The 16,655-nt window shown below is 37.4% G+C and overlaps 1 protein-coding gene across 5 annotated transcripts in view; it reads left to right on the forward strand.

Moving 5' to 3' along the window:
- LOC111866761 (steroid hormone receptor ERR1) overlaps positions 1-8,247 on the forward strand; it is a 183,547-nt gene extending 175,300 nt beyond the window's left edge. For all 5 annotated transcript variants that reach the window (XM_023856002.2, XM_023856003.2, XM_023856001.2 and 2 more), the window contains 3 exons: positions 1,528-1,709; positions 3,232-3,404; positions 6,391-8,247. In XM_023856002.2, the coding sequence (XP_023711770.1) occupies positions 1,528-1,709; positions 3,232-3,404; positions 6,391-6,553 (518 nt within the window). In that variant the 3' untranslated portion in view covers positions 6,554-8,247. The remainder of the gene's footprint in view (positions 1-1,527; positions 1,710-3,231; positions 3,405-6,390) is intronic.
- Positions 8,248-16,655: the final 8,408 nt, after the last annotated feature.

Raw genomic sequence — 16,655 nt, forward strand, 5'->3', positions numbered from 1 at the left:
GTAGAATGTGCGTTGAGCTGGAACTGATCGGCGTGATGATTCTCTATGTGGACCATGAATTCCATACAGCATGCAAATCTACTGGGTTGGGCTACAGTAAAAGTAAAGTTATCCGAGGGTTTTAACTAATTGAGCACCGCACTATGAAGATGTATGGGGTAGTGGAGGTATAATTCCACCATCCTTAACCCCAGCACTAGATGTAGGTGAGTGGTTAGCTTCACACCCCTGTCATTTTAGCCCGGGGGAAACAACCCTTAGTATAGGAGGCTGGGTGGGCCTCAGAGCCAGTCTGGACATTATGGAGAAGAAAAAATGTATTACCTCTAGCTGGGAATTGAACCCTGACCCCTTGGCCATCTAGCCTTTAGCCTAATGGGTGTATAAACTGAGCTGGCCCTATGGTAACTATGGTTAACCAGGATAGCTTGGGCAGTAATGGGTCTGGCTGCAGGTGGGATAGTGAGGTCTTGATTCCAGCATGAGCAAGGAGTTTTAGCTTTGTCATCTAGTCCAATGCCAAACCTGCTATCAAATGTGTACTAGGGTTTTTCCCCCCATGGATAAAGTGGCCAGTGTCTAAAGCTTCCTTCTCATGCCAAGGTTAAGGATGGGATGGATGAGCTCTGCATCTGCACTTTTATATCTTCATAACCTGGTCCTTTGTCATGAGATTTTTTTTTTTAATTTTAGTAGCAGAATGCCACAAAAGTAGATGTACCTGTTCCCAGATTTCACTGCAGTTACTGATAATTATATAAACTTGTTATTTTAATCTCTCTTCAAATACATAGTGACCGAGGCCAGTGATGACAGAGCAGGGGAATGGCTGTAGAGGCAGCCTACACACTAGTAGGAAAAGTGGGGGACTCTACCACCTGCTTTCAGTACTCTGACAATACAGTACTTAGAAATCAAAGCTGTCCAAATATTGGTTCCTTTGAATATCATCAGATGTACAGCAAAACACTTACTTAACTCTTTATATGCCATCAGATTATTAGATCTGCTCAGGTTACTTGCATTAAAACTGTCAGAGCCAAGGAAATCTGTTAAGCGTTCATTGCTTAGGAGAGCATTTATGTCAAGGGATGACATCAAATGTTATATAGTGGTGAGTAGGGGAAAGAGGCTGTCATATTATCTGCATCCGTGTTGTTTGAAGGTAAGCTGTGGGAGTGTTGTGGGTTTTTGTGTTCAACAACATTTATCCTAGTGTAGCCCTGGTGTTTCAATCAGATTTTTATGTGCCAAGCTTGGCAGTCAGAGGGTTTAGGTTTCTTTGCAGAACAGTGAGAAAAATCTTAAATTGAGGTAATTTAATACAAAGTTTACTGACTTGGAATCAGTGAAATTTGGTGTTAAATGAAGGAAAATTTTAAATCAAGGAACTTTAAATGGAGGTGGTGAGCTGTGGAGTAGTTCTGGAGTCTGCAGCATCACAAAGTGAGCAGTTAAGTATGCAGCCAATTTTGATAAGCACTGATATATGTATATGTGCCCTTAATGTGAATGTGTTTTCTTCAGGGTTCACTGACCTCTCTCTCAATGATCAGATGAGGCTTCTCCAAAGCACATGGGCAGAAATCCTAACTCTTACACTCACGTACAGATCCTTATCATGTACAGGAAAACTAAGGTTTGCGTCAGACTTTACACTGGACGAGAAACAAGCCCGAGAATGTGGCGCCATCGAGCTGTACCAACACGTAAGTGAACCAGGATGCCAAATTCAGTGTTTATGTTCTCTCATCATTATTCTAACCCTTCCAGTGAAGTAAACAAGAGCCCGGTATTAGGGTAGGGATAGGCCCATTTTGGAAAACCATATCATAGGCTTCTGTTTTTTTTTAAAATGAGAACCCAATATTAGGAATGTTAATAACATCATATACTGGAGGGCTAGGGCCATTTGGGCTAAACATTCCTAATATTATGTTCTCGTTTAAAAGAATCACCCTGGACCTGTTACCTCACTTCATTGCTGTTGTTAGGTCTTGACCTTCAGAGTATCTTCAGTACTGGAAACAGATGAGATATCTGGGAGTTTACAGGTTTAAAACTGATGGTGATGTAGTGGTGGTTGAAAGGCTAGGGAAATATTTGTGGACTGGGGATGAAGGTAAATTATTTCACAGAATGATGAGTACCTCAGTCTCTTTGAGGAATATGTACAAAGACAATTTTTTGAGTTTACAGTGCTGCTGCATTATCCATATCAAAGATTAAGTGGAACACTTCAAGTTATATGTCTTGTAAACTTACTTTCCAACTACCTCTCATACACACTAATTTTAAGATTTTTGCTGTGTATTATATTTTCCTGATTTTCATAAAATAATGTAATTTTAAGACAGAAACATGAAATATGTAACAAACAATTAATTTTCATATCCTGGTGACAAATCAGATGATACAATGGAAGGCGATATTTCTTGACATGGACTAAAGTTGAAAGTAGTAGCATATGGTAATGAGTGTGTCTTCGACTTTAGTCAAATATAAGAGCAATAGAGTTAAATTAAATGTGTTTGTTCCTACTACATTGGAAAGTATCAGTATTGCAAAGATGCAAACTTTAAAATTTATTTCTTTAACTTTCATGTCTTGGATGTGTACAGTAGTTATACATAATTTGGCAGATAAATAATTTACAGGTGCAAAAAATTATTCATTTTGTAAGTGTGGCAGGCCTGTCTGTCTAGATGGAGGGCATTTAAAGGAAAGTTTTTATATGAGTCCAACCTCTGTATAACTATAGCACATGGCAAGTTAATAGTTGCTCAGCTAGTATAGAAAATTTCTACTTTTATGGAATTTAAAGATTTACTGCTGCATTCACAAGAACCTTTCAGTCGGACCCTATCCCAAGTTAGTTGAATCCGTTCAAGATCCTAATACACTGTTTATCTTAAGATCCATTTGGATGGTATCCTTTCATTTACACTTAGGTCTCTCAACTGATCTCTTCTACTGAAGTTTTACTGCTAAATTTGCCTACATTTGTCATCACTTCTTTACACACCACATGCCCTGGCCAGCTTGTCCTGCTTAATTCACTTTTCCTAACAGTATGTGATGAATAAACTTATGAAGATCCTCATTATGTAGTTTCCTTCATCCTGCTGTGATTCCTTATCCTGTCCAAGTATTTTCTTCAGTACTTTTTTCTCAAACATGGAGTATCTGTATGTACAAAAGAGTAAAACAGTTCATGGCACTGTGTTCCAGTGTATGCAGGTTATTGAAAGGTTAGAGAGACTGAGCATTGCCAAGGAGGAGTACTACATAATGAAGGCCCTGGTTCTTGCAAATTCTGATGTGCGCATGGATGAGTTTGCCTCACTCAAAAAGTTTCGGGACAACATCCTTTCAGCACTTTCTGACTGTGTTGCAGTCATACGGTGAGTTTCACTTGTCCCTGTTGCTATGGAGTTTCCAAGTTTTGCTGTACTGAACTGTTGTGAAGCCAACAGCATACCTTGTATCCTTGTGAGGACCATGTCTGAGATCCATACTTACATGTTGTCCATGAAGTGTGTCACTTCTGTTCATGTGTCATCTCTTTGCCTCGATATTCCCGGTTTTGTTCTTATATAATTGTCTAGTTATGGTATACAGTGATACAGTGTGGTGATATCTTTTGGATATGAGATTCTCACAGTGAAGGCTATGAAGAGTTCGTCATGGGATGTAATGCCATATAGTCCAGTTAACATTCTTTAGACGACATGCTGTTATATCCCAGAAGACAGAACTCTTCTTTGTGTCATTTTGTAGAAGATTAAAATAAAATTCTATAAGAAAAATGGTGTACAAATAATAATGAAGTTTGAAACAAGGTTAATCATTTACCGATTTTATGAAAGGAATATAATGCATTTGAATTTTAAAGGTCTATTGTTCACTGCCACCACCCCCAGCACCATTATGAGTTTTCAACTTGGTTATTTAACAGTGCTTTCAGCATTTGGACTGCATAGCATAGGATGAATGACGAATATGGAACAGTTGGTGGAATGATTATTATGCATGATTAGCTTAATTGACTGTTTTTAAAATATTTGGGTGTAGTTTCTCTACTGTTCTCTCTTTCACCCCCAAAAGGCGTAACAGATATCACTCTTTCCTCTGACTGTTGTATCAGTGTACCTGCCTTCCTTTTTTCCCCCCTTTTTTCCCCCCTTTATTTCTTTTTCTATGGCATCTGTCTTCATATCTGTCCTTATCTGGTCCACTTACCATGTTCTTTGCCTTCTCACAGGCTCTTTTCCTTTTGAATATTTTTCCGTTAGTGTTTTGGACAGTCTCTCTTCCTCTCCCAAAGCTCTTGTGTACCATCCTCACTCACAGGAAAGGAGCAGTATGAGGTATTGGACTGCCCGTTGGGTCGCTGCTCATCCACTGTTTTATCATATTTAAAGGATTTATTATGTTATTTTTCTATGGTTTTTTATATTATTAGTCATTTGATGTGATGTTTAATCTCATATATTTTTTTATAAAACTGACTTGTCCAATTGTACATAATGTAACAGTTATGGATGTTAAATAAATCAATCAATCAATAACACTATTGAAACTGAGGATGCCTGGCAGGAACTCTCAAAATGTAAGATTTGAGGCTTTCACGGCGGTGACTATGAAGAAAGCAGTCTTCTGGGATTTGGCACCGTGTATATGTGGTGTTAACTGACGTTTCGGAGGAACGTCTGTTTTACCGTTTCTCACGGTGTTGTCGCTTGCAGATTTCTTATACTTTTTCTTCTACCCCGAAGATGGGGGCGATATGTTCCTCCGAAACGTCGGTTAACACCACATATACACGGTGCCAAATCCCAGAAGACTGCTTTCTTCAACTCTCAAAATGTTTATATCATTGCAATGATGAAGTTGTCATAGGCTCAAACAGCTTATAGGGGATCACATTCATACCAGTGATTGAGGTTAACTCTTTCTTAGGGACCCAACAGAGTAAGAGTCTTCTCCCTCCATGAGGTTGGAAACGAATCCCGTTTCTGAAATGTGTTCTCTAGTATTTAGAATACTGGACGATGGTCAAGGTCGAAGAACCCAGTAATTCTGAGTGATCTTCATATTCATCACTGTGAGAACCTCGGATCTCATGTCCTTCAAGTAGTGTCGTGTGGTGTGTCATGCAAGACGTGTGTTATTTTCTCACAGATCATACAGACTTTGTCAGTCTTTCAGAAGCAGGAATCTGGCAGTATGCGATTTGGAGAGTTGAAAAATTAAAGGAATTAGGTTTTTATGAACTTAGCTGCAGAATATCAAGAATTTGACTGGCTTCAGTTATTCTCCCTTGTGGATTTTTTCTTTTATTTGCACCGTCTCCTTCCGGATATCTAGCACTTATTACGTCCAAGACAGGAGCGGCGCAACGTCAGGGGCTCTCATGTTATGTTCACAATGCTCCCTAGATGTAGTAGGGACTCCAAGCCACAGCAGGGAGACACTTCCAATCGACAAGACTAGTTCACCATAACAAATTAATTTAATAAGAGAAACACAATAAAACAGAATACAACAAATAGAACTTAATAGAAGGCGTGGGCCCAAAAACACACAACTTGTGACCACATCTGTCAGTTACTTTACTCTTGCCTTAACTGCGGCATCAGACTACACTTAATAGCCCACGCTCACTGCTTATTACTCTTGTTTACAATCATGCTACTTCAGCAGGCACGAAATAATGTTAACAAGTAGTCCTTGCCTACAGGCGATTCCTAGGAAAGAAAACACAATGACGTAACGTTAAATTAAAACCCATCGCTCTGCCCCACAATAACTTATAATGCAAGCAAAACCCCCGACGTGCGTTGCCAGCACAACCTCCCAGACATAATTTAGAATGCCTTCCGAAACCGAATTTGAAAAAATCCCAGGCTGGCCGCGTACGTCCGATACGCTGTGGATCCAAGCAGCGAATGAATTTAGATTCACTAACCGGCTTCTTCCGAGCCATTAGGGGAGGGGACGGGGAGAGGAAGCGGAATCCCACGTGATACACTCCAGCACGGGATGAAGGGGTAGGGATTAACATGGCTGGAAGGCATGACATCATCCAAGAGCCATAACATGGCTCATATTTCATATGTCTTGACATTTATTACATTATTATGGCCACTTGAACCAGTGACAGAAACAAGGAAACTAACAACTTTCTGATAGGTGGAAAAATGCATCTTGAACTTGTGCATACAAATTGATGATGTCATCTTTAAGGGTAATTTAAATAATTTTCATATGCCATTGCTGAACTTTCTATCTTTTCAGGGACTAGACAGAATTATTTGAAGTGGATAGAAGTCTATTATTACATCTACCCTAAGAACGTGTTTTTAACCAAACCATTTATATTTTCAGACCAAACACATCAACATACCATATGCACCATCTCCTGCTGTGCCTGCCATCTTTACGTCAAGCAGACCAAGTAATCAGACGGTACTGGACAGGTGTTCACCGTGAGGGCAAGGTACCCATGAACAAATTGTTTGTTGAAATGCTGGAGGCTTACTTCCGATAGGAAAGACTTGCTTGCCATCAGAAACGGCTTAGTGTGGTTGGACATCAGGTCTGTGTTGATCAGTATTATTGAGATGTGTCTGCATTATGTGATATGTATCCATCAAAGTGACAGGATCTTCGAAAAAGAAACCAGTGGTTTCCAAATGTGAATAACACTCAAAAGAATGTTGGAAACATGCCACTTTTATTGACTGGTATTTGCAGCCAACTCAAAATGAAAAATGATTGTACAACACCTGGTCAGTAAATGAGGGTAAGCTTTTGTTGCAAAAGAGTTTGATTATAACCAAATATACTTGCTCAAGTCATGAAGAGCAAGTGAATGTTTTGCAGATTTTTTATTCAAAGTAAGATATTTTAAATTTTAAGGTGGAAAGTTATCCCATATAAGAAACATATGTGGAGTTTAAATTTTAACCCTTTGTGGTCTGCTTAACAAGACATAATTTTGTCTTCAAGCATTGATATTATTTTAAGACTGAAGGCACAAAAGAAAACAAGTTAGCATTTGTACATATTTCGCTCACATTTACAAATGTTTCTTTAGAAGCTTATAATAGGTTTATATTTTAAAAATTTTCTGAAAGTTTTGCACCTCACACATCATATTTACATTTTCAGTAGCGTGTTGTCTGGGTTCATGGCTGCAGATCTCACAATAATGTATTTTCTCATTCTTGTGAACCTTCCTGTCACTGCATTCTGCATAACCATTCCCCTGTTTACATCAGACTTATGTATAAAATGGCACTTCTTGCTCACATGTTCTTTGTCATCAGTAAAGAAAAGGTTCGCTACCTAGCTATTCAGCCAGATTCCTCGTAGGTTCAGATAAATCAGCAGATTCAAGTTATCTTTCTTCCTGTTGCAGTTTGTTATAATGAGGGGAATTCACAAATCACACCTCCAACACCTGGAAGAATAATGTTTGCCAGCATGTGTGTGACTTCTTTGTGAAACCATAACTTGCAGTGTAATGGTCTGGCATGCCATCTGTTGCCATATGTGTTGAGTAATTAGAAACAACTTTGGTTAGTCTAGTTCTTCATTCACCCTTCTTGCTTTTGTATATCCTTGTTGTGAATGTGTTCAGCTTGTGGGCCATCATGTTGTCACCTTTATGAAAGACATAAATATAACTTTTTTCATTCTCTTGAACCGGTTTACTGCACCTTTCCTGCTGTTTATGGGTCCTGTTAGGTGAATTCCAGTTCCTCAATAGCTCCTTTATCACTTCACTGCTGGCATAAAAATGGTCCATAGGCAAATGAAACCCATCTTCCCCAGGAGGTCATTACTGTCAGATAAGTGGAGCACAGTTCTTGATGTAAATGGAAGATCCATCATGATAAGCCTTTCTGTCATTTCTCTTTAAATGTATGGTCATGTGTTTATGGCGCCATGACTTAATAACAGGTTCTGGATTGGATGATTGGATTTATTGACACCTCCTTTACAATCTTTCTGAATTACAATCAATTACAATAACTCACAATCAGTCTTCAGTTGAATCCTTCTTCCTTGATTGCCAAGGATGTTCCATTCTTGTTCTCATCCTTAGTCTATCACTGACATTTGAGTCTTGAGTCTTTCAGAGTCGTACATTATGACTGATAGTCAGTTGGCAAGTCTGTCTTGGAATAAAGCACCCATCTGGGGCTTATGACTAGATATTTATTACTGGCAGACAGTTGTGGGTTTGTAAGATTTGAGGTTTTCATGGTGGTGACTATGAAGAAAGCAGTCTTCTGGGATGTGGCGCCGTGTAGATGTGGTGTTAACCGACGTTTCGGAGGAACGTGGGTGCTCTCTATGATGAGAGGACAGGTGTGTCATTTATAATTGTCGCTTGCCCTTGCCAGCGCAGTCATTCTCGGGTCAAAGTCTCGTGGGACTTGTGACCATATTTTACTGTCTCAGATTCAAGACTTCTCTTTTCATCTCCTACAAATCACAGGGCTAGAGTGGAAGTATTCGACCCTGTCTCCACATGGGATTTGGCTTCTGATATATGACTGGACTGTCATGTAGTCTCGAGGTGGACCCATAGAAAACATCCATTACCCAGCAATGGATATATCTGTATCACATAGAAAACACCTCTTCCTCTATTGTTGTGTTACAGCACATTTTGTAGTAGTCACGGAAGTTATCTGATTGTTGCACATGTATTCGTTGCCTTGTATTGTTGTGGGCTTCACCTAACAGTGGGATGTTTACAAAGGATTTGTCTCCACAGGAACGTGTTTATTGAGCTGCCTAGCAGTGGGTCCATACGTCACAGTATAGAACAGTTCTTGAAATACACCCAGTCCCACAGTCTCCAAGAACATACACTCATTGCCCCATCTTGCTAGTTTGTTTGAGTTATACATGTTGCAGTTGATCTGTCCTTTGAAACCAAATGTACTTTTTCTTTTTATAGCTGTTTGACTGCTTGGTAAAAAATGATAATGAAATTTGCAATCCGAGTAGAAAGCTTAATTTTTTATTTGCTGTACTTTGCTTGTCGTGCCCGCTTCTTTCTCCTGTGGCATTAAGAGGCATAAATTAAACATCCAGAATACCCAAAATATTTGAAAAATCTGCTTCCATTGACTAATCTTTGAATAAAGACATTTTGCCCACCCATTTTGGCTTCAGTGTTTACACCCCAGTGTTCATTAGCCTTCTCAATAAGGTCTTCATCTGATCCACATGGACATCTTTCTAAGACTGCCAAACAGAGTATATTCAAAGAGATAACATATTTTGGTATTCTGTCTGTGGCATACATGTTGGTTTCGTTTGAAATTTCTTCAGAATGCTCTTGTGTGAAATAATGCATGAAATAATCTACAACCTCTTTTATTATATCTGTCACAACACAACTAATATCAAGATCAGACCATTTTTGGCCCTGCTACATATTTCGGCTATTGATAGTCATCATCAGGCAAACACATGATTAACACTCATATACATACAACAGAACTGCAGCACCAACAAAATAGGATACAATATTATTAAAATATATAAAAACACTTAACATAAAAATACAGTAAATCAAGTTATATAAAACAGAATTATGATATAAAATAAGAATAAAATTGTTTTGGTGTTTTTACATCAACGTGTCAGTCGTTGGTTTGTGACTTGTTTTTGTTTCGTTCCCATGGACAAGTTGGAATATTCATACGTATGCGTATATAAAATTGTGTATGAGGCTCGTAATGTAGATGTAGTAAAGTACATTATAATATTAGCCAGTGCCTCATCTCACAAAGTATTGTCCGTACTGTAGGGAATGTAAACAATGAGTCACTGTTCAGCTTCATCAATATTTTTTCTTGTAATATTATTTTGAAAAGTTTTTGGTAAACGTTCTTTATTATTATTGTTTTTCCTCTCTGTTTCAGTGTCGATAATGTTCCAAGTAGTTTTTATTTTGTTTTCAGTTGATGTAATTAACTGATTATAATATTTCCTTTTAGCTTCTCTTACTATGCTCCTTAACATCATGCAGCAGGATCTGTAGTATGATTTAAATAAATAGTTGTAATTGTTTCTACTGAGAATGTACAAAGATTCCTTCCATCTAGTTGGATGGGATGTTCAGACAAGTACAGGAGGAGGCAAAGTGGAATATAAAAAGTGGTGGCAGGCTCCACATTTCTGATGGGAGTGAACCTTGGTTTAAGAACAGCAAGAAGCCACTACTTCAAGAAGCAAAAATTAAAGTTTAGAAGTGTCAGGGGATATACCAGGTTGAACAAAATTAAATTCAAAGCCCTATGGAAGGACTAAATCTTTATTTAGTGCGAGAATATTTCCAGTCACAGAAAGTAACATGTATTCTTCTTTATATTAAAACATGCATTTATAGTGAAGTTAAACTTTAGTGTAGGGCTATAAGTGGTATGTTTATATCCTTAACTAAGCTTATAACATTCTCATTTGTAAACCTTTGGATATTTCCAGAACACACTTTGTAGGTGAAAATTACTGTCTTCCATGATGTGACATCCTGTAGTTTGTCAGTTCATGCCTGATATTTCAGAAGAGCATGTCATCTTCAGTCCTCCTGTTGAACCCTGAAGATGGAAACAACACATCACATTAAAATATCTGTAACAGTCTACTAGACTATGTAGTGTCACATCCCAGAAGACAGCAGTTTTTGTAGTCACTGCTGAGAAAACCTCACATCTCATAATTGACATATGATGTATGTTTGCAACATGACATAGTGTAGATGTAGTAACACCAATATACAGGTACTAAAGATTTTCACTTTTAAATGTTCTCCTGTGGACAGCTACTGGTATTTAATCTTTAATTTTTATATTAATGTATGCATGTTGATAAACACGCATGCAAACACACAAGCAGGCATGTTCCTGATTTGTGAAAGCAATGAACAGAAATGTGTATTGCATTACATTAACTGCTTTCCCTGTAATGAGCAGTAAACAGCAACAGTTTCTTCACAGAAATAATATTAAAAAATTTGTACTACTACAACAACACCAACAACAACGAGGCTAATAGCAAATCACTCCACAGAAAAAGAAAAGTATGCCGAGGAAAAGAAGTTTAGCTAGGGCTTGAACACCTAATCTTCCAGCTACTAGCAGCATGTCTTACCCCTATATCAGGGGATTGTACTGTGTAGTGAACATCAGATACACATAAGCAGTGTTTAATACTTCTTGCTTGATTTTCTTAGCCATTTCTGAATATAGATTAGTCCATATGTCTGATATGGTTTCTTTTGTATCCATATTTTTAAGTATAGCCAGGAAAAGATCTATATTTTTTCACACTTTGGTCAGGTCTCCTGCACAAAGCATACTTATTTGCATTTGCTTTCAGCATTCATATGCTACTCTTTCTTCTGAAAATATTGTGGCCTATTTGCTCTTTGTTACAATATATGTGCTAGTACCCTACCCATATGCTTGGTTCTGTCCTTGAGCCTGAAACATACCATGCACTGGGAGATGTATGACTTTGATTCATGAATAGTTGCTGGTATACATGTATGATAGTACCATTTGTTAACTTACATACAAATCATATGCAGTACACAGCCGGCCTCTAAATATCAGCAAAATCAGTTTCTGGCAAGAGCAGCAGAACCTGCCTCTTCAGTGCAATCAGTTCACTGGTAAGAAAATGACTGGAAAGTTAATATTTCTGTTGTATCTATGAGGATATCCTAGAACCCAATAGATGATACAGCACTCCTTTCAATGCTGCTACATTCTTTTAAAACATTCATTGCTACAGAGGACACCAGTGATTGTGTTCCTTGCTGTCATGACATTCACTGATGTCACTTGCAGATCTTTACCTCTCTTGCACAAAGAACACCATTGTCTGCTTCTAATGCTTGGATGTGTCTTCATGCCCCCACCAACTAAGGAACCAACAAGAAGGTATGAAATCTGAAAATGAGTATTAGACAAGAACAGAAAATAGGAAGTAGACAAGAAAAGTTGGTCAAAGTAAATAACATAATAGTACAAACAGGTATTACATATGGTTGATCGTAAGATTCCTTTTTGAGCCTCAGAATTGGAGATGTTGAATAAATGATCATTAGGGTTACCAAGGACAAGATGGAGAGATGAAATAGGAGAAGATAATAAGAAAGAAGGAAAAGGTAACATAATTGCTGATTCAAGAATTGTGTTTGTGGGAAGACAGAGAAGAATGGATTTGTCATAACAACCAAACTTGGTGAAAATGCCAACAGATGATAGTGATGATCACTTATGAGGTTACCATTGTCCCTGTTTTGTAGTGATAGCTATCATGTTTTAGATGTCTGGCTGTCTATAATCAGATTTGTTGATGCAACTGTTAGGTGGTTAAATTTTATGTAACCAAATGATGTTAAGATACTAAACAGATGCAGGAGGGAAGTAGAAGAACCAGGACACCTGTTTAGTAGAGTTATTGAGATGTATACCTGTTATCACGTTGATCTATCCATGGGATTTGTGGAGTGCAAATTTGTATAGGGAGTAGTGTACCAAAGTATGAAAGTATTTAAGTCTCATTCCATTCATAAACTAAAAGAAATACATTAATAGTAAATCATTTGCTCATCTGGAATGTTTTAAACAACAGAAGTTAACTCTACAAATTTCTATATTCATAAAACTAAGTTCCTCATATAAGAGAGAGGTTGTCTTATTTTAAAAAATAGTAAGTGCTAGCCATTTATATTAATTTTTTCTTTTGTTTGTGTGATTGCATTCATATCACTTATTGTAATATTTCTTATACATTTCCATATCTTGCACGACATAAAAACAGAGAGAATATGCGTTTTTAAATGCTTGTTGACATGACATTTGTATACTTTGCTTGTATCTTTGTAATGTACCACTTGTTATCCAGTGGGATACCTTTGGAAGAACTGTGCTTGGTGGCCAAAGAACAGTGATTCTTGTCCTTTTAAACCTTGATCTTTTGGACGCCTTTGTCATTTAAAGAAATAGTCTCACCATGGTAAAAAGTAGATCCTTCCTTTTTTAAAGAAATGTGTTTCTGCAGTTATATACATTTTAGTGTTATATCGGTTATTAACAAAAGTACTTGTTTTTGTGACCTCATGTCCTGCCTTGTTGACTGTCAAGTTCTGCCAGTAGGACAGATCCCACCAGTTGTGTGAAACACTGTCCAAGAGGATATTTGACAAAAGAAAAGAATGCTTCCTGTCATGTACATATCTCAGAATACTGATCAAGCACATGCAACTATATTGTTCAGTTTTAGACTGTCACTTTGCATGGTCTCTTAAGTGCTGGAAGAAGTCTGTATTTCTTGCATACAGGATTCAGTCATGATTGAACTGGTTTAACTGTATTTACAGGTCAGTTACTGATTTTAGGTTATAATAGCAGTTCAGTGATGATATTAATCTTAGTGTTGGATATTGGTGCCACATGGATGATGGCTGTGTTGCTAAACTTTCAGAAGAACCTGCTGCCACAATTGTAGGGATAAAGAAATAAGCCAAGCTTGAAAATGCTGTATGATGTAAAGGGAATGAGCATAAGCCAGTGGGACCTGGTAATCCTTGTGGGTATCCACCTTGCTTCCTCATGCACTTCTTGCCTGATTTGAACAAAACAGCCTTTGTAAGGTCTATCAGTTCCCATTGACACGTACACAACCCCAGCCCTCTGTCTTTCCTTCCTATATGTCACCATTTTCTCACTTACCCTACTTGTATGCCTTGAAGCTGGAGGTGGTAGGTTCCTCTGAGCCATTGGTAACACAACCCTCTTCTTCGTGGTGCCATCAACAAAAACCAGGATGAACATCGCCAAAGGAAAGTGAGTTTGGGATAGGATGCTGATGCTATATTTTTTTACACACAGGTTTCCATTTAATCCCACATGTAAAGATAAGTCTGAAAGAAATGAACTTATGTAACTTACTGAAGATATGTTTAGTGTGAGATTGACATAGAATTTACTATATATTTTGGCATATCTGTGTTGCTGACTTGTAGCATTACCCCAACTTGACATTTACAATATATGGTGAATGCACATGCAAATTCTCTTCAACCAAAATTGAATCCTGAATGAATATCTGAAGTTTAACTCAGCTGATCTCATTGGCAAAGACAGTAGTTGGCCAAGAATGGTGGAACTATTAGGAATACAGAGTGCTTTATTCATGGCTGGGTCATAATCAGGTGTTGAGAAAATATTTGTCTGAATTTCATGTTGCAGTCTCAGACACCTTGAACCTTTTACATGATATAGTACAAACATTGAAATTCATGTTTAAAGATTTAGCTTATGGAGAGAGTTTATGGTGTCAGAGCAGAAATTTATACTTGGGCTTCTTAATGAATAGAACATTCTGTATTGTCTTAAATGTTTGATTTGTATTTGACCCATATTCATAGACAAGTCTCAGTGAAGCAGTGCTTTCTACAGCCTTTTTCACAAATGAAACACAGAATGCTAAATCACTGTCACATTGAGGCTTGGGTAGAGATATGGTAGCAGAGTATTGTCATTTGTTTTGTGGGTGAACATTGTTTCTTGTTGCAATCAACAAAAGATATGGTTTATCTTTGGTGTTGTAATAGGATAGTAACAAAACTTAACATTGTTTCTGTTACTGGTGTATTGAATCATTGTTTTAGAGAAGCTAGAAGAATTTTTGAAAAAATTTCTATGACTGAAAAGACTGATTGAGGATGATGTTTCAAGATAAAGAGCTTGAATGCAGCAGAGATTGAAACATATACCTCTGTTGTTTCTATAAGAAATTTTAATTTCTGTTTTTAAGACTGTTTTAAGTTGTATATATTTATCTGAAGTTTTGTTTCTATATTATAATAATTAAGATGTGATAGCTTTTATTTGATTTGTGTGATCAGGAACACTGTATGCATGCAACAATCAATTGTGCAAGTGTTTAAATGGAGTCATGTGTTAGTGGCTGCATGCTTTGTTCCAAACATTCATTACATTTGTTACTACTGAAGAATGTCTGGGCTTATATTTTGCATTGCAGAGTACTGCAAGAATGCACCCTGATAAACACAGTTCAACCACAATTGCTTATGCCAATTCTTGATGTAATGTTAATTACAAGAATGTGTTAGTTTTGTCGTGTACTGCTTAAAAGGGGAACATTATATGATGAAAGTTAGAGCAGTGATTCTCAAGTGTGGCTAATAGCTGTATGTGTGTCTTTTTTAATACAGGTACGAGTACATCAGAAGTTGTATGATATAAGGTTATCAAATTTTTGTCCAGTCTTGGATTTCTTTCTTTCTACATCCCTGAGTAGAGCCAAATTATGGAAGCTCGTGATGTGTTTTGAAACTTCACAATATGATGACAAATTTCTGCTATTGGCTCTCTTAATTTTTCAGCACGTGTTAGTAAGAACAGTTTATTAGTATAATTTATGCCAAATTTTACTTGTGTATTTTTTTGTAATTTATTGTCACTATTGACTGAAATAGAATCTAGTGATGATGGCAACGTTCTGCTTCTTAGCCCATAGTTTTGTGGCACTTTTGACACACCTTCATTTTCAATATCTACAACACAATCTTTAGTCACTAACACTACTGTTTTCTCAATTTATTTGGGTATTTAAATTAACTATTACATCTGCATCACTGATCACTTTCTAGTGTCTAACAGAAGCTGTTTTAAAACAGTGTACTTGCTTTAAATACAGAACCTCCCAGAATGGGATATCATCATCATCATCATTGGCAAAACAGCCCCTTTTGATCGATCCTTAGAAGATTCTGTCAGGTTTATCTTGAATTAAAACATCTGGTTTTTACTTCTTGGGATTTTTACAGAGCAAGGTAGTCAGCCTTGCATCCATTTCCCCAAACTGGAGAACCAGGTATCTGTATTTATGTTCCACATTAACAGTGTGGCCCAGTTACACTCCAGGCACTGGGTTTCCATTTCATCACCTTCTACAACTTGAGGGGCTATGGTGGAGGTGTTCCAACCTGCCTCCACATGGGGCACACTGGGATGTAGAAGATCAGAATATTGATTTTCCTAATTGTGTGTCATCTACCAGTGCAGTTGCAATACTGTGATCCTGTAACATACTGTAATCTTTGCTGTATATGGTGGTCCAAATTTTGTTCAGAAATTTGAAAACAATAATATGAATTGGAACATGCAGATTACACATTTCTGATACCAGTAGCATGAACACATATGTTTTAATTAGTGTCTGACATGGTTTTCAGTATGTTAAAATGTTATTTTGAACTGGATATAGTCATGACAGATTTTCACTTGAGAACTGCTGTTCATTTGTTTGTAACATATTTTTTTCTTTTGTCAAATGGCAATATGAAGGTGATTATGAATGTGGGATGAAACTGATGGGGGACAGATATGGAAGTGCTGTATTTTAAAGCTTCTGTTCACACGAAGTGACGGAAGAAAGGTACAAGAAATGTTTGTCATGACATTCGATTTCAATTCAGATCTGAACAAATTTCCTGCTGGATCTGGAGTGACATTACATGTTCAGTAAGATTCGAAGAAGCACAATGGAAATAATTAATTTTGTGTCATCTGCTTTGATTGAACACA

This window comes from Cryptotermes secundus, unplaced genomic scaffold (assembly GCF_002891405.2).
Source record: "Cryptotermes secundus unplaced genomic scaffold, Csec_1.0 scaffold213, whole genome shotgun sequence".
Taxonomy (NCBI): Eukaryota; Metazoa; Arthropoda; class Insecta; order Blattodea; family Kalotermitidae; genus Cryptotermes; species Cryptotermes secundus.